Raw genomic sequence first — 26955 nt, 5'->3', positions numbered from 1 at the left:
AGGCCAACGAGCACTGTTATAAATAGATGTTAAAAGCTGCTTTTAACTGCGGTATGTATTATGTGCCAAGATATAGACTTTTTAACAACTAACTTTGCTGATTAGTAACGTATTCCTAAAAGTTGTTTATAAAAGTTATGTTCACCTAGTGAACAACATACTAAAAAAATTGGAGCGGACACTTAAGCCCCGCCATAAGGGTATGACGCGATAGCGTACTGGATCGATTGCCATATATGCAGAAGGTCATTCTCTACTTTGCACTTTTCAATCACAGATCCCTGGGAGTCATCATGCCTCTGCTGGCGCAGTGGTGCAGCGGTTGTGCGATGTGCCACTGCACTTCGATGGAAGGTGCTCCCAGCGGCGGGCCTTGTGCTGCCCAGGCTGCTCTTCCCGAGCGACCAATCATTAATTCAACTGCCACCTGCCACGGTGGACAGCTTGCTCACTATCCGGTGGGCAGGTTGTGATGACGCCGCAAGGTCACGTGACCAAGGTGGACCACCTGCCTCCTAGGTTGCTCTCTGAAGACCACCTTCCACAGTCATGCTCGGAATTTTTCCCTCACAACGCGGACACCGCATTTTCTAGATAACGGGGCCTTTGAAGATATATCGCGTTAAGAAAGAATTCCAGCACCAATCCATACGTTTATAAGAATTAAATCCGAGTGGTAACTTCTCTGTACATTTCCCGCGTAGCGACTGTTGCTTAGCAATGAGGTGCAGCTGCAGTATTATACTACGTCAGATCGAGTTCGCCGAGTCCCAGGTTGTACGCGCTCGCTGCTCACACGCACTGCACAGCTCGGTGCTCGTGTACCGCGAGGCGGGTGCTCCCCGCAGTGAAGCCGAAACGACCGAGGCCCCGCACACCTTTGCAGCGCGAGAGGGAAAGTGAGCGTTAACAAGCGCCCGCAGTCGCGTCGCAGAGAAACGAATATTGCTTCACGCCAGTGGGCATTTAGAAATCCACCGGGTTGAAGAGACAGGGTTTCTCGGCGCGCGTAAACTCTCGGCGCCGCTCCGTTCGCACAGCGACGCCATTTCGCGTCAACGAGCTCGCCTTTTCTTGCTCTTTCGTTGCACCTGTGTGTGTATATATATATATATATATATATATATATATATATATATATATATATATATATATATATATATATATATATATATATATATATATATATATATATATATATATATATATATCCTCCCTTGCGCTCATTCTCATTCTCGGTCTCCTTCGCGCGAGCACGCGTCGCCCAGCCTGCAGGAAAAGCTCGGGGCGGTGCGCGCCACACGCGCTCGAAGAGCACCACCAGCGCAGAGCGCGCGTCGACAAGGTCACGGTCGGTGTCTCGGCTTTCCATGCAAATATTGGATAACCTTTCTTCGCTTGGGAGACGTGACACTTCGACACACCCACCCACTCTCTCTCCCTACCCCCTCCTCTCTCTCTCTCTCTCTTGCGCTCGCGAGACACGAGCGTGCACACACGCACGCAGGCACGCGGCGGAGAACGCGACAGCCGCCTACAGGAAAGGCTTCGTCTTGGGCGCCCTTCTCCGCGCGAGGGTAGCGCCGGCACCAGGCCTCCCTCCCTCGCGAGCCGGCCGACCTACATCGCGGCGCGCGCGCCTGGTGTGAACGAACGGCCGCGGCGGCCGCCGTCCGTGCGGTGAAGCCCGCCGACGCGGGGGCCCAAACTAAAATCGCGCGGCACGTTTCTTCACCCCCCTACTTCACCTTGTCGCCGTTCTCTTTCGCGGGGCAGGGCGTTCGTGCGATGCTAGCGTGCCAACGAGACAGCAGGCGGTGGCCATTTGTCGCGGTGAAACCGTTTCTTTGGACCCACTCTTTCTATCTTCCTTTTCTCGTGCCTTTTCTTTTTTTTTTCCTAGGCGCGTAATTTCGTGTTCCCATACGGTATTTTCCTTTTTCTGCATCGCTCCGCTTTCTCGAGCGCTTTGGCGTCGGTTTCTCTCTATGGCGCAGCTTTGGGCGCGCTATTGGGGCTACCTTCGAAGGGTCACGGCGGGAACTGACAGAGCGGGCCTTGACCTGCGGCTGGGTGCTCAGAGGGTGACGGCAGGAACTCATACGCGGGCACTAAGAACTCGGCTGCCGTCTGAAGTGCCGTGCTTGTCATCCCACCTCGGATGGAACGGGCCCTTAAACGATGTCGGAAAATGGACAAATCTTGAGGGAATTCGCTGGCGTCGAAGTAAAGAAAACGGCGGAAGTGGCGGGTGCGCCCTTCGTCAAAAATCCGCGCAACACGGAGTTTGCTTATAACTGCTTCTACATCACCAGCGCTGCAAACCCGTTGAGGTTAGCGTAACTATCGTTCGAACCACTCCGGGGCTTTCCAGTGAGTGCCAAGGGAACCACAAGAAGTCCATTGCGTCTCTCGCCAGCAGGCCGTTAGCCTGTATATATTTTTTTACAAATATTGTAGACAACCAACCCGAAAGAAAAGAAACAGCTTTGTTTAGGAATCTTATTTGTGTCCGGCGTGCGAAATCCTACGCGTGGATCATTTCGCGAAGATGCAGCACTCGCTCGCACTTGACACTGTAGGAGACCTTTAGTGCAGGGCATTGCTCACTCGCGTGTTTGCCGCGCTTTCTTTTCTCTTTCTCCATGCGCGCCGACAGTGCTTTCTTGTACTCATTCAGTTCTTGCGAATGCGAAGAAGCAAAAAAAAAAAAGCAGCTGCGGCGAAATAACGAAGCAAGGCAGAGCGGGTGACAGCCACGTGCTTAACCACGCGTTCACGCACTCTCTCCTTCCCCCCTCGCGTCAAGCCGCGCGTGCCGTCACGGCGCGGCAGCGGTGCCTCGGCTCGTCCGTTACGTCGTCCGACAGGCCCGGTGTCGTGCGGGGAGGCCGACGCTGCTCTCCTCTCCCCTGCTGGCGACCACCACCGCGCTCTGCCTGTGGCTCGGCCGCTGGTAGCGAGTGGCGTCGGCACACTCGGCTACGAGAGAGTTTTCGATAAACGAGCTTGCCCTAAATCTGAAGGGACGCCGCGGCCGCCTTCTCCGCGCAGCGAAGGAGCATGCATGCAGCATCCCCTTCCACCCAGCCGGAGGAGGGGGCAGGAGTTTTCTTTTTTTAGCCACGCAGCAGCATCTTTCTGGGCGTTATTTTGTTGGCTTCTGCATTTTTGTACTTTATTTTTCCTCCCCCTCCTTGCCTCGGGGTGCCGCAGCAGCGCGGCAGCGGAGAAATGCGCCTTCCCTGACGTTCTCGCTCGGTATGAAACGGGCGGGTATCGTCCTATTTCGGCGCAGAACAAGAGAGCTCGCAAGCAACGCTCATCGCGCTCCTCCGCTCGTCCCGTGCCCGGCTCTCCGCGGTGTCCGACAGCCAGCCACTCGTCCCGTCCCTCCGACGCTCCATCTCCGCTGCTCCCCGGTCGGCACAGTAGTCGCAGAGCGACCGCCGCGACTGTCGTCGAGTTTGCCTCGCCTGCGTGTATCGCCGCTCAAAAAGGACGTTCGCTTCTGCTCTTTGCCGCGCCTGCTGAGCACTCATCCCGGGACACTTGACAACTCCAGGACTTGAGTCGGGTCTTCTCCCTTCTCCGTGACTGTGCTTTCCTGGAGTGGTACATCCACGCTTACCCAACACCCACCGTGCAGAACTGAGCACTTCGGCGACGTCGGACTTCCAGTGAGCATGAAGGTGAGTTCCTTCCAGAGTCTTACCTCCTGTCCGAGTCGTTGCGGTGCTTCTGGCGAGTGCACAGCTTCGGTTTCTTTCATGAATAACATGCCTGGGATACTCAGGGAAGAAAAGTACTGATGTACGTGTCTCCTCTGTTAGTGAGCCACTGGAAAATGTTTCCGCGGCGTCTGCAGCTGATTTCAGCCTTTAAAGAGGGAAACAGTTTCCGTTGACCTCACTACATGAAGAATACAGTGCGTTCAAAGCGTTGAGTTTACTCAACTCTCGCATGCATGCCACTGTCTTCATTCTGAGTGTTCGTTGGACTGCTCGCGTTCAAATTGAAGTAACTGAGAGCTTAGTTTGAAGTACCAAGCCTGCTATAAGCGCAAGAAATTGTTTAAATCGCGTGACAAACAAACGGCAGAGCAACAGTGGTGCAACAACAATTATAAAGCGTCGAGAAACGATGAAACACTCGAGCCATAAAGTCTTTTCTTTTCTGCTCATAAACCGCGTGTACCAACAGCTAAGTGTTGCAAAAGAAAAGAAAGGCATTGGGGCTAAATAGTGACCTATAATTACGCACACGTGTTCATTGAGTGTTGTACTCGAACTTGACTCTGTTATACCCAAGCAGTGATGTAAGAGGAAGGAAAAAATAGGTTCATAATTTGCCCATTGTTTATCAAAGGTTTAATTTTCACTTTCTGTTGTTCGCACAAGGCGACTGGTTTCACTAAAACTAGCTTCTACTACGCAAATATCGACATCGTCGGAGTTGCATGGCTTGCCAAAAAAAAAAAAAACGGATCCAAAACGCAAAAAAAAAAAGATTATATTTGCGCTATCTTTGTGTTGTCTGTTTAAAGAACGTAAACGAATGCGAACATGCGTACACAAAGCGGCCTCCTGCGTGTACGTGTGGCGCACTCGTTCACGTCATGGTGCTAGGAAAGCGAGTTTCTAGGGTTTAAAGGGAGAAACATTCAATGCACGCTCTCAACAACAGCACAACAAAAAAACAATAGTCGGCCGCTGAAGTGGCATAGTGCAAATGGCGAGCACATCATGTAATTGGAAAGTAAACCTAAGTGCCAGCCAGGGAAGCTCCGACACTAGGAGCCAGTGATTGATCGAGCTGAAAATAACGAATGCCATTGTTTAAAGCACGGCTTTCAAAATCAGCCACGGAAATTTGATATGAATGTACAGGTAGTGGGAGAAAAAAAAGGAAAAGAGAAACAGAAAGATTTTATCGTGGCCACCATAAACGAGCTTTATCTATGTCGCGTAAATTCCAGTGTTACCAAGTGCTGCTTCAACTAAGTTCCGCTTCGTGTAAGCTGCATTGGAGAAGCAGGTATTCAGCGCCCATTCACGCTTTCTACAAAAAAAAAAAGAAATTCTAATTTCATGATACCTTTTCGATCCTCGCGCCAGAGAAAGAGAGAGAAGCAGAAGAAGGGAAGAAGGAGGGAGGTTAACCAGACAAAGCCAGGTTGACTGCGCCTACACTCGGGGAAGGGTATAAGGGAGCGAAAAATAGAGAAAAGTCAGTTGATTTATCAGTATGGATCGTGTCCACGTTGCCCATTAGGTGGCAACAGCGCAGGACGCCCTCAGTCACGCTGACACTCGAGCCTCTGTCGCTTAGATAATGAGCGCCTTGACAGCTTCCCAGGCAGACGTAGGTTGAGGTCAAGGCCCTAGAATCTTGGCCTCCGTTCGGGGACATGAATCCAAGCGGCTGAGCTAGGGCTGCCTTCAGAGACACTTGCTGACTGCCAGAGCGGCAGTAGTGTAAAAGCAAATGCCCAATTTTCTCTTCAGACCTAAAGGGATAAAACGCTACAAAATCTGCCACTGCAATCGGATGGGAATGCGAATTTGTGAACGGCACAACAGAGTTGTAGCATAGAACAAGGGCTCCCCAAAATCACGACCAAATGGTAGCAGCTAGCCGGACCAGCACGCACTTGAATCTAATGTTCTTCAGAGAATATTTTCAATAAGGGTGAAGTTTTCGCTGTCACCGTCTGCCCAAGCAGCACAGGTAATTGGCCCAATATTTGAATCGTATTGGGACAAAGGCCGGCCCTAGGTACGAAAGACGAAGATGGGCCATCCTGTTGAAATATTGGGCCGATTACCTGTGCTGCTTGGGTACTGCCTTCATATTGTCGCCATGCTTTCAGGTTGCCTGCCACCAACAGTCGCCTGCTGGGAAGACAGAGAGAGAAAGAGAGACAGTGGGAGGGGAAAAAGATATGCAGGACCTCCCACCGCCTCCTTTCCACTGCACATCCACATTGAAATAAGGGCAGCGAAAGATGAAAGGGGTAATGGAAGGCGTTTATGAACGACCGTGCCTAATAAGAGACGCCTACTAATTCCATGCGGTATGTAGCAAACAATGGAAGTTTAAGATGCCTCTAGACGTTTATCGTAAAAGAAAAAAGGAGAAAAAAAGAGCACCTGCCCGCAAAACAAAAAAAAGATATTTCATACGCAAAGTTTGGGCTACCATCCTGACTACTATCGCTCTGCCAAACTCCAGATTTTTCCACTTATCGACGCACCAGCAGCACTTGCGTCTCTCCTCCCCCCTCCCTTATGAAGGATGCAGTATACAGGAACTTTAACAAATTTTCAAAATTTTCTGGCAAGATTTAGCGGTGGCCTCGGTATTGGTCGGCATGCCGGATGTCGTTTCGTTGCTTCCAATGATGGCCTCGTGCGCATGCCAATCACGAGCGAGTTTTGAGCGAATGGAACCTGTAACGAGTTCCTCTCAAGGCTCGTGACTTTGAGGATGCCGGGGTGTGCTTTGTAAGGAGTCTTTCTCGATAAGCCTTGTCTGCAGTTGGCTAGTTGGTGAAACGAGAACATAACGAGAGAAAAAAAAAACAGCGTGCAGAATCAGGACGAAGAACAGACGAAAACACACTGACGTTCACGGAGTATCCTACGGGGAGGGCTCCGTTTAAAAGCTTTCGCTGCAGTTAACTATAAAGCTCAGGAAATGGTGCCGTAAGTTGGCATTGCGTATTTTCCTACCACGCCTTTTATAAGCCATTTTTGGCCCTGGAAAAAAAAAAAAGATGATTTTCTCCCTGTGTGCTCAAACTCCCACTTAACTCTAGACGTGATTTCAGAGCGTCTGTATTGGTTTAAGAGGGTGCAGAAGCCGCGGGAGACGCGTAAAGGGAGGCGCGGTGTTTGAGCATAGCGTTGCAGGCGCAACCAAAACGACGCCTTGAATGTCGCAATAGGCCGTGCTAAGAGCGCGAGAGAGGGTTGAGCTGGGTGTCCGAAAGACTTCGACGAGCTTGGCTAAAAAAAGAAAAAGAAAACGAAGAAAACTGGAGTCGGAGAGAGGCGTTCCTCCTCACCGGTCGGTGCAGCGCGCTAATCGGGGCCGAAAATCCCGAGCGCGCGGGATGCCGCGGAGGAGCCAGGCAGTCTGCTCCGCGGGCGAGGGCGAGGCATCGCAATCAGGAGCATCGGCACGCCGAGTGCCCCGAAGGTTAGTTGCGTCGGCAGCTACGCGGGCCGGCCGAAAAAAATCGCACCTTCCCTCCGCCGGACCAACGACCTCAAAGGAGCTCAATGGCATTCGTCGCACCCCCCCCCCCCCCCCCCCCCCACCACCATGCACGTATAGTAGGCAACCAGCCAGCTGTGTGGCGGTGTGCGCGCGGATCCCGCATGAAATGAAAAAAAAAAGAGTCAAACTCGGGGGCTCCTCAGCACGGTCGCCCGGCTCTCCGTTATATGGATACGCGCGTCGTGTGTCAGAATAGCCGTGCAAAAGGCGCAGACTGGGCAGCACCGAAAGTATTATGTTCCTCGCAACTGCCGCATACACTCGGGCCGTGAAAGGGGCTTTAGATTCGCTAGCACGCTTTAAAAGGCCGCGTTAGATGTGCGCTCCGCTAATATCTATGTTGGAGGGAACACAGGTTGCGCGCGGCACCTAACAGTCCCGTCCGATGATCAGATATGGCTTGTGCCTCCGGCGCGAAGGATACGGTTTTACGTCGTAAAGCGTACACGTTGGCGAACCCAGGCGCGGAAACGCTTTGGACACGCGGTGCGGACGGTTCGGTTCGTCCAGAAGCGTCGCCGTGGCCACGGTTAGTTTCTGATACTTACGACCCCAACCCTCCGTAAATAAAGAACTCTGTCTTTGAGGCTTATGATTCCCGGCAGTTTGATCTTCCCCGATGAATAGTCAAGCAGATTAATATCCGGTGGCCCCATAAAGGCGTCGCGAGTACCTTCAGGTATGCGGTGTTTGGGAAGCTCCTGCTTCATGTTATACACTGCGAAAGCTGCGAAGCAACTCTTAGTTACGCAATAAATTGACGAAGTATTAATCCGAAATCATTATATGTCCCATTAGCATAAAGCCGGCGTCCGTCGCCATCCGTGGCACGAAATTGAGATATCAGAACGCCAGTGTACGAAGGTCACAGCACTTGTAAGCGAACATGTGTAGTCATGAATGACGAAGCGGGATGTATGAAAGTCATGGGCCATGATTCACAGTCCTTCCACAACGTAGCATGACTCAGCAGTTTACTGCTTTCCCATTCTCTCGCATAAGCAGTCTCAAGTGTCTCTGCCAACTTTTTAAGTTTAGAGCGTTCAAAAGTTCACCTCCAAACCTGCGACCGCCGCCGGTTGGAACACATCAGCTTTCATCTGACCTTGCAAACATTGCCTCAAGAGGAATAATATTAGAAGCGCGAAATTATCGTGTGAAGTCTCCCACCTTTGAAGCACCTTGTCCAATGCGACGAAACATCTATGGCAGAGTAGGATACATTTCTCCAACCAAAAAACACCGTCCTGTCTCTACACTTGAGAGGTGACATCTGGAGATACCGGACAAGACGCTCTTTCCGACATTACCCGTTAAGACAGCGTCCTTAAAGAACTCAACGAATCTGCGGGTGCTTTGAGAACGCCTCTTTGTGCAGCAGCCACTTTTTTAGGGCGAGCTGCCTGAGTTACGGCTCGTATCCTGGCCACTAAACAGGACCGCGAGCGTGGTAACGGATCCTGCAACTGCGCTTCGGGTACACACAAGCTTTTGCAGAGCCCGACAAGACTGTGTCCCGGTGGTGTCGTATAGACGCACACACGGACGTCGTGACTCGCATCAAGAAGCGATGCGCGGAGAATTGCCAGTTTCTTTAGCGCACGCAGTCGTCCAGGGCGCTGCGCTGGTGACGGGGTAGACGGCAGACGCGGCAGCAGCAGCGCGGGGTGTCCGCACGTCGTCGCCGAATGCAACACGTGCTACCCGAAGAAGAGCTCGACGGGCGGTCGCTGCGTGCCGCAGGGCCCTCGGGCGGAGGAATGTCCCGATTTCGCGGTCCGCCGCAGACGCCTTTTCTTGCGGCTCTGACAGACGCCCCGGGGCGGCCGCTTAACATGAAGAGGAGGAGGCCGGCCGTTGCTGTCTGCGCTTGGCACCGGCGCGCGGTCCGGCCGCGGGGCGAGGATGGAGGCAGGGGCCCGTTCGAAGAGCTGCGCGCCACGCCGACACGCGTCGGCGATCTCTCAAAGGAGGCTCGGCGCCCACACGTGCTGCTTGAGGTGCGCGCTCCTCCTGCCGTGAGACTGCTGCGTCCAGCCCGTGGGCCTTAATGGGCGCATCCGTAACGCGTACGCAGCCAACCCGCCTCGCTGGGAGTGATCTGAGACTGAGAACATGCTTTTTCTCGAAACCAAGCTGGAACGAGTCGGCGGCGCGTTGAATTGAGGGGGTGAATGTCTTGGCGGTTGATGTGTATGTAGTGTGGTCCTACATATTGCGGAGAAGGAGTGCAGTGTCAGCGTCGGTCACTGCGCCTTACTTGCATAACGCGTTAAGCGGTGCGCCGCGGGTAGGCTCGTGGTATAATTAGGTTATGGCACGCAGGGTATGAGGGCGCTTGGAAAGAGGCAATGGTTTCTATGCCACTGCAACGGGCCTTCTTTGAGCCATCGCGCTAGGAGAGCGCTGGAGTGAAACACCAAGACGTTGATGGTAACACAACAACGGGTTGCGCATCTGCGCTTCCTCGTTGGCGAGCACTTTAACCGTGGCATCTCCATTCTCTCGTCTGCGAGGTTGCTTCCAGCATTGTCCGAATATCATCCGCTGAAATGGCGTAGAAACAGATTTTCGTGGTGGACATGATTAAGCAGCTCTCCCGATGGGCATGCTCGTTTTATTGATTTCATTACAACGTGGCGAACGTAAAGTGTCCGCGTCACACGATGAGTGCACTGCCCTCAACACAGCCCACAGAGACTCACTTTTACGTGTGGCCAAACATAGACAGTTAAGCGCCATGCTTCTGTTGTGTATATATATGAATTAGTAGGAAAAATGATTGTATTTCATCATACATGACATATGCGCCATTTGGACGTGGTACGATACTTGGGGCGTTAATCAGTGTTTGCCAGATTTCTCTGCGTCTAAATTCGTTTATTTCGTTACCCTGCTCCCACTCCGAAGCGCGTTATTTCGCTCAGGGAAAGCACGCGTGAAGTGACAACGTAAGGATCCTCAGAGCTGACCACGATGCCAGAGGTCTGTGATGAATCGAAGGATGAGTGCAATTGTGTTTCACTGCTCTATGCGAGCGTTGGAAACAGAAAGGGAAATGGCCGAAAAGCGAGAATAAATGCGCACTCGTCGTCCCGTCTCCGTATACACTCCTAAGAGGTAGAGAACATCAGTGCAGCTCTTGACCAAACCGAATGAATGCTGAAGACCGCAGTGCCGCTGCCTCAACCTTCGCCAATGGTGTAGATGCTTATTTATCTATGTATCCCTTTACATACAATTGAATTTGTCGATAGCTTTTGATGCTCGCATTTGCCAAGCAGTTAATGCGAGTATATGTCCCATCGACTCTCGATCTACGTACGCGTATGATCATTTCGCTTTTTAAAAGACCTGCCCGAAGAGAGCACCTGAACCCACGTGCTGGTTTCAGTTACCTTTCCTTGTGCGCCGCACTCGAAAAAAAATGAAAGTTGTTTAAATCTTTATCTCAAGGCAAAGAGAGTGCAACGTCCAGCTGCCGACTTGAGGTCGCAGCCAGCCTAAGAAAGCGCCTTCGCTCCGCGGCTCCTCCCGTAGAGACCAAACCGCCAGGCGTTGGCAGCGGACCGTGAACAGCTGGATCTTCGGGATGCGCTCGTTCTCATCCGAGTGCTTTGCAGACGCAGTTGAGCAAGCACCCGTTCCAGGCCAATATTAACGCATGGCCGGTGCGCAGTTCGCTCACATGGAACAGCATACAATGGCTGCCGCCCGGGGAGGAAAGGCCCATTTATCGTGCGCACCACGCCTGAGCACAATGCCATGCATGAATTCATTACCTGCTCGTTTTCCAATTATAGAACAAAAGTATGCTTATCTTAGCTCGCCGCGGAGGTAACTCGCTGAGACATTCGTTGAGCACAGCGCAAGACAGTGCGCTCTTATTCTGCCGCTTGAGCCTAGGGAGCATATTTAGGCGGTGACGCAGGAAGGACCCGAAGCGTTGCCCTCTTTTCTGGCCTTGACCTTCTCTGTTTTTGGCTTCAAGTGAAAAAAACAATTACCGCGGTGGCTCCTGAAAACCGCAAATACCCACAAGTGCTTACGTTTCAGAAGTCTCCTAGATGTCGGTGCTTAGGCTGCCCTGATAACTTTGTGCTCGCCTTCGATGTAGCCTTTAAGTAGTGGCGTCGCCGAAAAGCGAAAAGTGCCATCATGAGTTTTGTGGATAGTTTGGCCGACAGGAGCAGCAAAGCAGTCGAGGCGTGGATGTCGTTGCTGTGCCACCCAAGGCACGTGCTTCGACCAATGTTCCGGAAAGCGAAACCGACACACATGGGCTTAATCTGCAGTGGGTGCCGGAACTTGGACCGGAGGGGGGTTGGCTAGGGGAAGCGAAATAAACGGGCACACCCTTCCTATAGCTGTCCAACCATAAAAAATTAAAGCCGTTCATTTTTCCTGCTGATAGCTCGTGAGCCCAGTGAGCTATAGCTTGCAGGCAAGTGCTACAGCGGCAAAGCGTTGCATTAACACCCACTCCCGAGGCTTCAACATGGCTGTTGGCCTCATCGATCATAATCTGTTAGACAACTTTATGCCGCACACGTGAAAGCTCAAACTCATCGCCGTCGACTCAGGGACACTAGCGAAGCTTCTGGAACGTACGTTTGGTGAGTTGTTCGCGCCAGGCGCAGGATAGCAAAAGTGCAGATCGGTAAAGAAAAGGAAGGATTCGACTCTGGTCTGCTGGCGCATTTCAGAGCCAGCATATTATGGGATGGAGCTCGGCAAACAGCGCTTGTGTCTGCGCACTTGTCCTGTCTTTTCCGCGTTGCTACTGCGCTGTAGTCTTAAGTATACTCGGGAATTGAGTTCGCTTCCATGGTTGCGCACGAGCCCAAAGAAGTGTAATCACATGACTTAGACGAGCGAGAATCTAGGTGGCCTCACATCATTTTTCTAAGTACATTGTCTACCGGGATTTCAAATACTTTCCACAGCAGCATCTCCGAAATACAATCAAGCATGATCGGATCGGCAAGCGAGGGGCGACATTTCCTCTATTCTTTCTTATTCTCTCCGGACAAGTTACTCAGCGACGCCGACTAATTTCCTTTCCACCTTTTCCCATGTGGCTATAGCTTCACTCCACAGATCAACTGGCTTCTTGCTGATGTCTAGAATCATCGCATCACGTTCCATCGCACTCTGTGAGAACTAGAGCCATATCACGTTGTCTATCTTGACATTTTTGTGACGCCCACGGAGGAAGCATACCCAGAAATACTGGACAAGCGCACTTTATCAACGCGAATTTGTTTATAAACGCAATTCATTCGCATATCGTAATATTGGATTATAAGAATCAATACATCCGCGGGTCCCCCGTCGGGACGCTTGTAGTTTTAACGTGATAGCGTTAAGGGTTCCGTGCAGCTGAAAACCTAGCGTCGTCGTCGGCTGTGGCTACGGCAGCGTCTGCGGGACCGAAAAATTCCCTGAGAAGCAACCTAGTTGGCAGGTGGGTCACGTAGGCCACGTGACCTCGTGACCTCGTGACGTGATCCCAACCTGCCCACCTGATTGTGAGCAAACTGCCCACCTGGGCAGGTGACAGTTGAATCAACAATTGGTCGCTAGAAGTTCCTCGGGAAGAGCAGCCATTGTCTCACGAGCCCCACCGGTGGCTCTGTTGGAAACAGCCACCTGCCGGGGCGGTGGAGCATCGCTTAACCGCTGCACCAGGAGTGGTATGAGGACTCCCAGGGATCTATGAATGCAATGTAGAGAATGGCCAATTTCGTGTATATGGGTATTAAGCTATTAACGCTATCGCGTCATATACCCTTAAGGCGCAGCCGAAGTGCCCCCTGCAGTTTTTTTTGTTATTGATTGTCAAAACGCGCCCTATTGCTTTTTTATGAGAGTCTTGTCTACTCGGTGCGAGCGCGGAAGAAACTTTAAAAGCAAGATTTTGGTACGCATCGGAAGGTTAGATTATTCTCATTAATATGCTCATAACAGTATCTTACAGTATTCCATAGTTGCTGCACAATTAAAAGCGATGTCCAAGATAGCGGGACTTGCACATGCACATAACAATGCTGGAAAGCAGCAGCGCCTCCACCTCGAGGCCCACTCAACGTCCACGTAATCCACCGCAGTGGATGGGCAAATTACTGGCGCTAAAGCTGCCATTATTCCAGCTCCCCTCTCTCCTTTCTCGTATCACGATTTCGGATTTTACTTAAGCTTTGCGCTGCAGCTGTCCCCACTCGTAGTAGTTGCACTGGACGGGCGCTCGCACATCCCAACGCTCCTCAGAGCGATTATGCGGCGGCGCGATAAGTGCTACGTCGGTGCGGCGACAGTGCAGCAATTACGCAATTTTGTGGACCGTTATGCGCAACAATGCGGAAAGTATAAAAGGAAAGCAGGCGAACGGGACGCGTGCGCGCGCCACCCGTGACCGCATTCCACTCGTGACGAGGGGCGCGCTGTGCGTCGGCGCATGCACTGCGAACGATAGCGAGCGTGCGGGAGGGAGGGGGGAGGGGGGTAGTGGCGGCTCTAACGGGAGGTCAGGACAGAAGGCGCAGAGACACCCCTGCGGGCGGGCTGAGAAAGAAGTGAGGATCGCCCGACCGATCGACGCCCGTGTCGAATGGCCTGGCAGGGGGCACACGTATCGGGTATAGCGGTGTGCGCGCGTTGCTGCTCCGGTGCGCCAAACAGTAGCGCTAGAGACGGGAAACCGCGGCGAGCGTTGTCTGTTCCCTCGTTCGTTGCACCTCGCGCACGGTGGCATTGCGAGACACGTCAGACCTGCCTTCGTTCTGCGATTTCCTCGGTCTTGTGAAGGGGGGGTATAGATATAAAGAAGGAAGAGAAAATGGCCGCGATGCGCTCTGGAAATTTAAGAGCGACGACTGAAGATAAAGCCAGACTACATAGGCTTATCTTTAGCGGTTCTTTCTCAAAGCAGGTTCTTCTTTCTTGTATCTCGCGGTTTTCTATTTCTCGGTGTCCCGCTCTTTACTTTGCCAAGCGGCCTTCCTTTCATTCGTTCCCCTATTCCATTTCGGAGCCGTTTTGCAAGCAGGTTAGGTTACCCGAGGGCTCAAAGGGCTCGAATTATGGGTGCCGTGCACGCCATTGGTGCCATGTGCACGTGCGGAGCTGGGCGAAGGATTTGGGTATCGTTCCAGCCATCTGGCGCCTTTTTGAGAGAGAGGGAGGGGGAAGGGAGCACGAGAAACGTGTCATTTGGAGCGGGGACCACTGCACTGTGTGGGTGAGAACGGCCCTTCACCTAAGAGGTTGCGCAGAGATAACAAAAAAAAGCAACTTGTGGCATTCGGGAATAGAAGCGGGGTATATGGTGAAGTGGCCCGGTGAGAGTTACCTTTTGATATCACGTGTGGTGGCTCTGTCGTGTGAAGTGGGGTGCGTTCTGATTCCTGAGCTGAAGCTGGACTATAGTTTCTTAGTGCAGCCAGAAGCGCGAGAAGTTAATCTTACTGTCGGCAGTTCTTACGGTAGAGCATTAAATCAGATGAGAATTATACTAACGAATAAGGCATTTTGCTCCTCTTCTGGTCATAATTTATTACCGGGAAGCCAGCAGCTGCTGGCAGGCTGAAATCGTGACCTTTCTTTATGAAAGAAATATCGCTGATTGTACTACTGCTTCTCTTCGCGGCTTGTAACCCCTAACAAACTATTTAATTACCACAATAAGAAATTCCAGGGGAGCACTGGACATAATCCCAACGCAATCTGAGCTCAGCTATGTTGAAACGCCGTAAGGTTAGCAGCGTAGATAACCAGTTTCAAATACCCAAGCCTGCGTTACACTTACATATTCGACAAAATCTTCAAAGGCCGCGCGACAAATACGGCAGAGAAGTATGTTGTCACCGGGTATGGAAGTTCATCTGCGCCTTAGAGCTACATTTTTCTTCTTCTGTGCACCCAATTTGTGGTCTGTGTTCTATCCCGCGAAATTTTGCGGCGTTGTATTGTGGGCATTTTAACTACATAAACGGGAAATAAGTGCCACTCACAAGGATCAACTTGCAATAAATTCTTGGACGACAACTGCAACGATTTCTAGTCTTGCAACGCCGCATTACAAACTTAAAATGGCATCATCTATCTTATTTGCGGCAGAATGGCCTTTGGCGCCATGATGATGAGCGCCAGGCACTTCTGTCTGGTATACACATTTCGAACTGAACGACCTATATATCAGAGTGAGTTACGAACAGTAAGTTGACAGAAGTAGCGGACGTTATGGCTTGAGATTTCCTATGAAGATATACCGAGCTAGGCTTGTGCTACGCGAACGCTGCGGGCGCCTTTCATCGAGTTTGTGCAAGTCCGCTTTGGCGATCAGTTTCATACCCTTACTCGAGGAACCTTTTCATCGCGAGGAGTCGCTCGTAAAAACGACGAGCTCGACAGCTATCGTTCCGCCGTAGAGTCACTAGTATTCGCTCTCATAAGACCAATTTTTATGGCTAAAAAATCAACTCTACACATTGCTGGCGCCGTTTTGGACCGAGAGAATAGCTTCCACTGAACTTTCGCACACAGCTCCGACAGTTCAGGAACGCTGTATTCGGAAGTGAGTAGGTTACACTTTTCCCTCTTTGGTATTGCACAGAAGCTGAGAAGTGTGTGTTTAGCTTGCATTGATTTATCGGTAGGACACTTCTTAGTGGGATATTCGGAGGACACTTCTAAGATTACACTGGGGAAAGTCAGCCTACCGATTTTAGCATCGAACAGGCACGACGATTCAGAGCATATTCTGGGACCGCATTTTGGAGGCGTTCTTTTCTGGCTTTGTAGGGATAGCTACATTGCGCTAGCACTTCAAGCCTTCAGCGTGGCACCCCTTGAGCTTCGTGGCGGCGCCGTGGCTGGTCACGTGGTTGGTCACGTGGTGCGGAGCAGCTGCGGCGGAGAAACCGAGTGGTGGGAGGGGGAGTGGAGAGAGTGAATCCACGTCTAGGGACGAAGATGAAGAAGGAACGCTCAGCGAAACGCAGCGGGGAAAGACCGACTTTGCAGTTCGACTGAGCGAGTTCCACTCGGCCAGCTAGCTGTACCTATCGCGTCACTCCAGGTTTAAAGCACAGCCATTTTTTTCTCTTGTTTTTTTTTCGCTTTTGTCATTGGTTAGCCTCGCCATGGATAGCGAGCCACCGAAAGACCTTTCTTGCTATCTGTAAGGCGTCATGCCAAAGGCGTAAGCTGCCAAACAATGATGGGGAAAATAATTAAACAAGAAATTAATCGCTAACAAAGTATACGAATCGTGATTCATTTTGCACTAATTAAACTGAAATAGAATTCTTGGAGCTCAAGTATGCCACACTCAGGAGTACGCTTTATTTCTAATTGACCAAATATTTACTCGATGTAGCATCATTACCTTTGGAACCGCAGGAGGTGCTTGAAGACTATCAGCCAGAAGCTTTCAGAAGGTTAAGGGGAACATTCAAACGCAAAATCGTTTGTTTCCTTTCAAAGACCCAATAGCCAAGCGCGCGTAATTGTTGCGCGATAATAGTGACTGCGATTACACCATCTTGGGCGCCCCAATAATCGCTGGTACATGCACGCCGCCAAGCGCGAGAAATTGAAACGAGGCGGAGTACCATGGGCAGCTTTTCTCACGCACTGCTCTGGACGCGTTTTAATAACACTGCCATTGCAAAAATAAAAATAAGCTACAGGGAGCTTGTTTTGGCGTCGCAGCTTTCGATCGAAACAATCGCGCCTTTCTTCTGCAATGGTTAAAATTTAAATAACGCCAGCTAACTTGGTCACTGATTATGAGATAAAGAAAATACACGGGGTGACCGGCAACTCGCCAACTCTATTTATTTTATGTCATTCTTGCGAAATGCACCCGGCCTCTCTTCACCTTTCTTCCATGGTGCATGAAACGTTGGCAATGATGCGTATTTGGGGACGAACGAAGGTTTAGCGTAACTCCGCGCTCAGCGACGTGGCAGCCTTAACGTTGCGAATATCAGTTTCCCACGTTCCCGTTCAGTGCGTTCTCTAAAACTCAAGCATATTGCTCCCATTCGTTTAGTGCGTGCGACTATTCAAGGAACTAGCTCTAAGCGACAGCGCTGCAAATGCATTGGGAGATAGCACCTGACAGCCTCCTGCTCTGTTTGCCAGTACGCTGATTATGAAGCGACGGGTGGCCCGCCTCATTTTGCAGCGAGGTATGTCCGGGACGCTGGCGCGCGGCGGAAATCGCGACGGGAGCGACTGCACGGCGCGCAGCTCTCCGTAACCGCAGGCCTTTCCAAGTCCACGTTGGCTGAGTACACGGGCGCACATACCTCTTGCACAACTCGTTCGTCAAGCGCCCCTCTCAAGTGCCAAGTTTCAACGAGAAGTTGCCATTGCGACATTGTCGCAGCGCGCTGGCAGGTCTATCAATCGTCCGCGATGTTTAATCTACCCGCCGAGTGCTCTCGTACTTCGCAGATGGGAGATGAAGGAGCCTGGCTGCGTTAAGGAAGGGCCGTGTTGGGAGCCTCCTTGGTCCGCTTAATCAGAGGTCGGTCAGATGCGGTCTTGTAGTGGTATATTCCACGCTACGCGGACGAGAAGGGGCGAATAAAGAACAAATGGATAGATAAAAAACTGCCAAATATGCAGCCGCACTCCTGACAACCACTTAACCGTGAAAAATTAAAATAATAAAAAAGGACTTATTTTCTCGTCATTTTGATGTCTGCATGCGATAGAAATGAAGAATTATGTCCTTAGCCTCGTTAAAAAGTTTAACCGTGTCTCTTTTTTGCTCCATTTAAATGCCGAAGCCACAGCACGATGCAAGACGCCCCATATGACCCTCTGCGTCATCTGTCTACGTGAGAAACAGTTTGTTTTTGTAGAACCACACCACTGGAGCGCATTATTTACAGATAAACGGAGGAGAGTGGTACGACCAAACTACGCAGACGTGTGCGCAGTGGAAATGTGGAGGCAAGGTATACGTTAGCTGACAAATGCGGAGCAGAAAATCGCGCAGTGTTCTATACTCCAGGGTATCGCGCGTCAGACTACTTTTACCTGAGAAAGATTCGGTTTGCATCTGTCGTGATTTGCAACCGTATACTTGCATATTACACAAGCTCGAATGAAATCGGGCCTCATGTATGTGGGCCAGAGCGTCGCAAGACGTCTGAAGTAGCAACAGATACACTTTTTCTTTCTGAGCAAACAGTTTCCTGTGCCCCTCATGCAGTAGCGGCATGGTATATGAGTCCACTTCCGCCTGGAGAAAGAAACTTTTTCTTCTACGGCAATAATTACGGGTTGTCGCCGAGGAAGGCATTGGCTGGTCACGAACTAATCAATAACATTTTGCTGGATGCACAGGAATAAGAAAATACAGGGTGTTCTGGAGTTGGCGCACGCAAAGAGCATGCAGTGAAGAAGGTATTGAGGACTCGCCTGCTGATTACCAATTTGAAGACGGCGTGGCTAGGATGTGGTGGTATACTTCGAAGGAACCTCTTGCTCAGATCGATTAGGAAAATGTTGTGTGCCTCTTTGCACGAATGTTCACTGAAAGAGTGCCTTCTTGTCTTTGGAATGAAGTTACCATCCATGGAAGTTGGTAACTCAGATTCTTAACTCTCATGGCAGTTATGATTACTGACGAAAATTAATGGTTGTTTATAACAGCTAGTCTAAGCCGCTAAATTGAAATTTTCTTCGAACATTTGCCACACGGCGGTTTTGATGCGCATGCACAAACAATCGCAAGCAGAATCGAAACTCATCGTCAGCGTTTGGCTGCAAAACTCGATCTTAGAAGCGCTATTTTGGCGTTAGCGTATATACCACGACGAACACCAACATTTGAAGATTTCCACTGAGACAAGGCGAAGCGAGATGCCAGAAATTGCGAGAACGTAGATGTTGCGGATACGCCTATCCCTTTTGAGAACTAACTTCTTGATCGATGTCGCACTGTTCGTTTGGCCACTTTTACCAACTGCGTCAGCGTGGGCCGTCGACAGAGGCAAGCACGGATACATGGCAAAGAAAGAAAAAGAAGTTAACTCTCTTAGTAACTCACGAGCCGCACTAAAAATTAAGGCCGTGCCTGGCGGCTTCTGTAGATTATTGCTTTGCCTCTCAGCGAATGAGTAACCCACCCCTTGTTGGCTAACGTTAAGCAAAGCGGTGGGCGGTCAGCGCTGGGATTACTTTTTACCGCTGTTTTAAGTTCAGCGACTGAATTAGTCTCTTGCACACATTTCTGTTTATTTGCATAGGCAAGGCAACAGGCCTCTCTATACAAGCATTCTTGTATTGACTTAGAAGTTGTGGGGCGAACATGACGCTGTCTTGAATAATAACATTCACAGCGCAAAGACAAACACGGACTTGAGGGGAGACACCACAAAGCGCTTTGTGGTGTCTCCCCTCAAGTCCGTGTTTGTCTTTGCGCTGTGAATGTAAGCATGAAGTACCAACTCGCCCAGCAACTGATTTGAATAATAAGCTCAGCAAAAATGACTAGGAGTTGTGTATCTCAGGCCCGAATGCCAACGAGAAAAATTTTCGCACATGGTCACACCACTAATAAGAGCCTTCATCATGACACCTGCATCCATAGCAAGGTGGTGGTTTATTAGCTTGGATGAGGGACAGTTGAAAAAAGATCATTCAACTTCTTTTGCCCCTCGTCGTAGCCATATTCCGGCCAAGCAGCGGCCTCAATATTGCCGTAGTCGGCGACTCGGGGCGGGAGAAAAATGAGTATGAAACACGACGCAATCAAAACAAACAATTGTCTACTATCCGGACCGTGGTTTTCATTACTTCCCTTCGGCTTTGTTCATGAAAAGGAGAACAATGAAAGTCAGAATACGAGATTGAAGCAAGAAACTTCGGACGCAGTAGAAAATTACTCTGGGAAAACAGTTTGTAGAAAGGTGGCGGTACGGGCTCTTGCCGGTTTTCAGTTGTGCACACTATTTCAGATCTGCAACAACTTTCCAAGGCACGATTTTTTGCTAAAATCGAGTTGCTCGGTTTAACTTTAAAGAACGGAATTTCCGAAAGGTGAAATAAAGCTACTTTGTTTGCTGTCCTTTCTTATATTAGTTTAAGAAAAATGACAGTCGTAAGGTCCTGCTTGCCGATAACATTGCAGCACACGCAAAAAAAAAAAAAAACCTCCTAGCACTCTTCTAGGTTCCTAGATGAAATTGTTTACTTCTCTAAACGCGACAAAGGCACTTGGACAAAAAGCTATTTATAAAGTAGCTTGAGCAATCCCGAAGCCCTTTACATGGCAACAAACAGCATACAACTCTCATAAATAATAGAACATGGGCTAAAACTGCTGAAGTGACGTAACTTCAATGTGTCATATGTAGAATACATGCAAAGCATGTTTACCAATGAAGTCAGATTGAAATAGAACAATGTGTCAAACAAGAAAAAGCACAAAAGCGCATCAGTTTATCAACACTCATGAACAGAATGCGACTGAGCATTCCTCAATTAAAGACGACCTAAATACAAAAAAAGGTTAATTAGCAAATAAAATAAACGTGATCTCTGAGTTAACAGAGACCGCAATGCGGAATTTGCTACTCACAACTGCGATACATTGAGGACGATAAAAAGTACACGAGACAGGATATTCAAGAGAAAAACTGTCACCACCCATCACACAAAATTACAAGATATTTTTCTTCGGATCGGTATTTTCGCACCACCATTCATTTGAGTTCATTCTGTCATAATCGGATAATTTGATTAACCACGGCGTCATGAAAATCGGCTGAAGCCATTGGCTGGAAGGCCTCCTTTCAGGGCTATCTGCCTCTTGTTTCTTGAGTTGTGTCCGAGTATAGGAACTAAGAACTTCATCATTTGCCTCTTGAGCGTGATGTGTTGTCCATTTCTGTTTTTGACGCGTAAATCTGGGGGGAGCTGTTTTGTTATGAAGATGTAAGTTTGAGGCGGAATTTACTAAGGTGCGAGGTCAGAGATTTCATATGAAACAAGATATGATATTGTATCAGTTTGCTTACGGGTGGAATACTGTGTACAATAAATAACAGTGGCCTATGCACTAGTAATCTGCAGATGAAATAATACGAGTGGAGTGTTTTTGCATGAGAAGAATCTGGTTTACATGCGTACTGGCTGCGGCCACCAAGAAAAAACGGCAGTAAATATGAGAGTCAAATAATGCATGGCATATCATTTTATTAGTTTCTACAAGCAATAATAGCGTCATCGACAGGTGATACCTACAGTTCTTAAGATGCTCGGCAAAAATGGCGGCTAGACATCTGTGCTTGATGGCGACCTCAATTGCTATTGGATCCCAGGGTTAGCGGCCAAGTAGTGGATGTTTTGTGGCTTACTGAGCGGAAAAAACATTTGGTTTAGATTTTGCAGTATTGACGTATGAGTAGTTCATAATGAAACAGTGTCGCAACTTTTAGAGAACGGCATTTTTTTTTACAAGTTCTTAATTTACTTGCAAATCTGCTGGGAAAGAATAGAGTAGTGTTATCGGCATGGCCATATCTTTAATCTTCGCAAGGTCATACATATAAAACATAAAAAGGGCCTAATGCACTTATTTGAGAAACATCACACTTAACATAATCAAAGGAAGATCACAAGCCGTTAATACTAACACATTGTTGGCGTTTGTCGAGGAGAATGTCATAAGCTGCACGCATTTCTGCTGACTCCATACTGGTGCGATTTCTCTTGTCAAATGTTATGATTAATGCAGCCAAAGTATTTACTGAAATCAATGAACGTACAAGGTTAGCAGTTTTTCTTATATATTTCGTAATATGATTTCTTTTTTCATTGCCGATTCCCTACGAAACGGACGCCAATCCTTCTCCGGTTCATTTTTACGACGGCTTTTCGCAATGAGACCGAGAGTTTTATTCGTTGCGCCGGGTTAATTCTCACTCGCAACTTCAAAACAAAACAAAACTAAACAAAGTGCTCGACTGCGAGGCGGCCGCATCTATCGACAAAACAGTGCCGGTAATTCGTGCAAGTAAAGAACAAGCGCGATTCTACTTAAATAACATGCGGCCGAGTCCTCTTCTCTGAACGCGATGCACAGCATTGAGTTAAACAAGACCACACAAAAAGGACCACTTCGAGAGACTGTGGATGAGAGGGTTTTTTCTGCATCTATCTTAGCCTTGGTAGAGTCCAGCTACTTAAGTGGCAAGTGTACGTGTTCCAAACTTAGCAGGCTAGCCACCCAACTTAATTTGTAAAAGTTGTCTGCCGAAATGTGTGCTGGAAACAGCCCGTATTCGTTCGCTTGCCGTCATGTTATGTAGTGCGGCTTATTGTAAATAATGGGGAAAATAATACGCATAAAATAGAAAAATAGGTTGCCGGCGAGGACTGGTTGTGTTTGCAACTTCCTCAACTGCTATGCCTATAGTAATTGATCGCATTTGGCACCTGTAGGCACTTATAGACACTTAACGCTCTTCAATCACTAGCCAGGACTGTTGCAGAACTACTGAATGCATTGACATTTTAATGCGAAATCATTAGATGTCTCATCTGCACGAAAACCCGGCGTCACCCAAAACCTGGCGAAGCTCGCGATTGGCCGAAACAGTGTGACGCCATCAAAGACAGGAACATACGTAATGTTAACCAGTAATATTCAGTACTAGTACTTACAACTGCACCAACTACAAAGGAATAGAAGGGAACTGGAATGCAATTAGAACAGAATTGAAATAGAATTGGAATAGACTTAGACTGGAATTGGAATAGAATTAGAAAAGAATTGCAGTGCTGTAGCATTACTTGCACGTAAGTTCCTTAACTGCTCCAAGTATTTTTATAAGCTTTTCTAAGATTTCAGGTCAGACGTTTGAGACACAAATCTTCCTTTCCAAAGGAACAATAGCCTTCTTATTCTGCTCAAGCAAAAATATCGCACAGAACGACCATAGGCTGAGTCTGAAAGCCGAGCTAATACTGAATGCTCGATAAGCACTTCAAAGGCTGCACACACTCAGAAAAAAAAACGCAGCTGAATCAGGAGCTGATTTATGATTCACGCGTGGAAGGGACGGTTAGAGGAGGGGACGAAGGGGGGGGGGCGGTTCCATTTGAACCATGCAATGCTTGGAGATTTTTTAGCGGAAAAAAATAGGGTTCAGCATGGTTCTTCTTTGTAAACTTTCTCGTTTGAGTCCCCCCAAGCCCACCTCTAAATCTGCCCCTGAGCTGAACTGCTTTTGCAAAGAAACTTCGCCCTTGTCTTGACCACAGCCATTTTTTTCCGCTCGCAGTTCTTCTACCTCGCACTGGCCTTCGTGGTCCTTCTGGCGGCGGCGCAGAGTGGCGTCATGGGCCAGGAAGAGCAGCTGCTCATGCCCTGGGACCAGTACCGTACCTCGCCGCTGCTGGAAGCGCTGCGGGGCTGGATCCGGCGGCCTACGTTCACCTTCACCCGTCCCAACTTCCTGCCGGCACTCAGCGCTAACGCCATCAGGCTGCGACCGGGACTGCAGCAGGTATGCTCGGAGCAGCCCACCGGAGGCGAAAGCTTTACGCCATGCAATTTGCACGAACTTCCAGTTCGTGAATGTGACGGTCGAAAGATAATTTTGCGTTCATTGCAAATAAGTTTTTGATACGCCAAGTCTGAATAACAGACTTGTCACTGAGTCAGTCACATCTATATTTCGTCGGATAAACCGATCGGATTGGGTCTGGCTAACAGCGAGTGGGCTCAAGTGTTTGGACTCAACATGAACGATTGGCTTAGCAAAACGTTATTGCGTCTTTTCAAGTTAATTCGAGACTAAAAGACAGTGCAACATCAGTGAGCAGGGCACGTGACTCGTAAAACGGCAATCGAAAAGAAAATTAAGCCCTCAAGCTCTCAGATCAAATGCTATTGAGAGAACGGTTCTGCACGCGCATACAAGGCTCAAGGTGTGGTCCATTGTGCGCAGGTCAGCCCAGCAACAGTGTTCACCCGCTGCCGGTGCACACAAGTTCATTGCACGCGCTCTCCTTTCCCTCTGCAATGTGAACAGAGCACTTCATTCGGGAGAGAAGACTTTTGGTAGCCATTTGGTGCTGAGTCGTTCGTTACGCAGCGGTGGCAGCGACCTTTGTGCGGGCTGCTCGAGGAAAGCAACCCTTGAGAAGAGTCGAGGTTTGTGTTCCGCATTTCGAAGGCAGTTTAAAACGGGACACTGCTCAGCGCTACTTAAAGATGAAAGATACGCGCAGGAACTGAGGCGGGGTAACAACGCCAGACACGAATCCTCAGTTGTGGGCTGGCTCTTCGTGCATTTATATAATCGGCTGTATGAAGCGGGGTAAAAGCGGCGGGAGAAAGGCCTCAGTAGGAATATTATCTTGGTGTTGGTTCTTTCTGGCGAGGAGCACCTTATATGCAACAACAGACGCCATTTCTTACGAGAAGCGATATGTAGAACTTACAATATAGGTCACGAGTTATCGGACGTATTTAATGGTGAGTGTATCCTCGCTTCTGCCCACAATTTGTTAATTGCGGCGTTTTCCGTCCCGAGGCGACTCATTAGCAATAAGGGGAGCGAGAGGCTCCGGATTAATCTAGACCACTTCGGGTTATTTATTGTGCGCTGACTTCGCACAACAGCCGAGCGCTTTTTGCGTTTCGCTTCCATCAAAACGTGGCCGCCGGGGGCAGGGATAGATCCCGGCTCATTCGGTTCAGTAGCGAAGCCCTCTAACCAGTGAGCCACCGCTGCGTGTCGCCCACAGTTTGAGTATCGTTATTCTTGCCCTGTGAATATTTACAGGTCACGGTCTGAAATAAACCGTTACCTCATTCTGTTTCATCCCAAAGGGAATCACTTCACACTTGTATTGCATGCTGCACTTTGGGTGCCCGGTGTAAGCGCCATAAACATGAGACTGAAAAGCAGTTCCGCTAAGAATTCCGGCGGTTCACTGTTCCTTGAGAGGGATTGCGGAGTTTGTTGTAGTACACACTTACTTACAGCACGGAGTGCCGTTCACCCACCCACGGAGGCAGCATTCGTTAGAGCTCAAGTCGCCTCGACGAGGCATCAATAATAAATGGTTAGTTTCCTCGTTAGCGTATATGTGCAGCTCCAGATGGCTGAAAAAAAAAAACGTCTTCTGGCCAGTTAACAACCAAGTCAGATTCAGCTGGCTAGTTGATAAATGTAGACGTATTCCTGTTGTTAGTTCAGGGTTAGTATTGAAAATCTTTGTCCTGCCTGCTTCGTGAACGCCGAAAGCGCAAGCTGTACTATGCTACCATGTTAAACCGCTGTAGTGGTGAGCACCACGGTCTTGTCCGCAGGTCTTGCCGCGCTGACCCGCGTTTCGAATGTACCGCGCAGGTGCTGCGCCCCATGCTCCAGCGGCCTGCCATCCAGAACATGATCCGACCCGCTCTCAACCTGCGGCCCGTCATCGCCACCGGCATCGCCAACCTGGGAAGCCTCATTCGGCGGCCCTTCCTAAGCCTGGAGGAATGACGCAGGCGTCCGCATAGCCAGGCATCCGCGTTGGGAGGCATTGTGTACTCTCCCGCACCCCCATTATGGTGAGTCTCAGCGCGCCCCGCCGATGCACCGCTGGAGCCACCAGTTTGCCTCTCCTCATGACGTGCCAACAAAAGCGTACAAACTGCGTGCCACTGTTGGTGTAGCCAACTTTTAAAAAAAAAACATTTCTTTCAAAAACAGGGACTAGGTCTAAATTGGACGTGCGTCGGTGCTTAGACGCCTATACACATGTCGTTCCTATTTACGAGATGCCTTACACGCGTTATTGATGTATGCACTATTTTCATCATTACGGTCAGTATGTTCATAACAGGAAGCACAACTTATATTATTAAGACATGTTGTTCGCCTTTTTTGCCGGAACTGTAAGTAACTGTATTTTTTTTTTTGCTACATACCTGGCGGCAGCTGAGTTTAGAAGAGGAAAGCAGGTTTACGTAACGAGGCCTGGGAAAGGTTAAGAGGGCTTTGACTTAATACGATAAAAATCTGTGCTTTGCTCATGGTTTCCTCTTTTAGGGGGATTGCTGCAACTAGCGCGCTTTGACAGTACTCGAACCTCATTTATATCGCTTTGGACAGACCACATGGTTCGGCAGAGGAAAATTACTTGATTTAATATTATATGGGAATTTCCGCTAACTGCTTTAATCAAGAGCGAGAAAAGTGCAATGAGAAGCGTCCAGTTTTCTGAGATAATTTCACCAACTTCTCTCTATACAGAAGAAACAAAAGTGGCGCAAAGACAGGCGTTGCACAAAATATACGAGGTTCGGAACAACGGCTTGCCGGTACTCTTCCCCCCGAGATTGTCCGAACGCGAGCAACATTTTGCGAAACGGCGAAACGATACAAGCAGGGTCTCGAGATCAAATTCGGACACCACTTTAATCGCCCGGGGAACGGGCGCGAGAATAAATAACAGCTTCATCACGGCGTTCGTGTACACAGGTCACGTAGAACTCGGACAGCCAGCGAGACGCGAGTAGGCACTCGGGGACTACCGGCGTTGATCGGTTCCGGCTTCTTTTGTTACTTGTCGGGAGGGGACCGGGGCGCAACACAATAAGGCAAACGTCCGATGTGTATGCGGGGCATTATACGGCGTCTCCAT

The 26955-nt window shown here is 49.4% G+C and overlaps 1 protein-coding gene across 1 annotated transcript; it reads left to right on the top strand.

Moving 5' to 3' along the window:
• Nucleotides 1-3049: 3049 nt before the first annotated feature.
• LOC144099190 (uncharacterized) lies at nt 3050-25866 on the top strand. The gene is made up of 3 exons (XM_077632337.1): nt 3050-3692; nt 23595-23819; nt 25674-25866. Exons 1-3 carry the CDS (start codon nt 3687-3689, stop codon nt 25809-25811), a joined length of 369 nt encoding a protein of 122 aa, XP_077488463.1. The 5' UTR covers nt 3050-3686; the 3' UTR covers nt 25812-25866.
• Nucleotides 25867-26955: the final 1089 nt, after the last annotated feature.

Source organism: Amblyomma americanum, chromosome 1 (genome assembly GCF_052857255.1).
Source record: "Amblyomma americanum isolate KBUSLIRL-KWMA chromosome 1, ASM5285725v1, whole genome shotgun sequence".
Lineage (NCBI taxonomy): Eukaryota > Metazoa > Arthropoda > Arachnida > Ixodida > Ixodidae > Amblyomma > Amblyomma americanum.
This window is presented reverse-complemented; position numbering and strand designations above follow the sequence as displayed.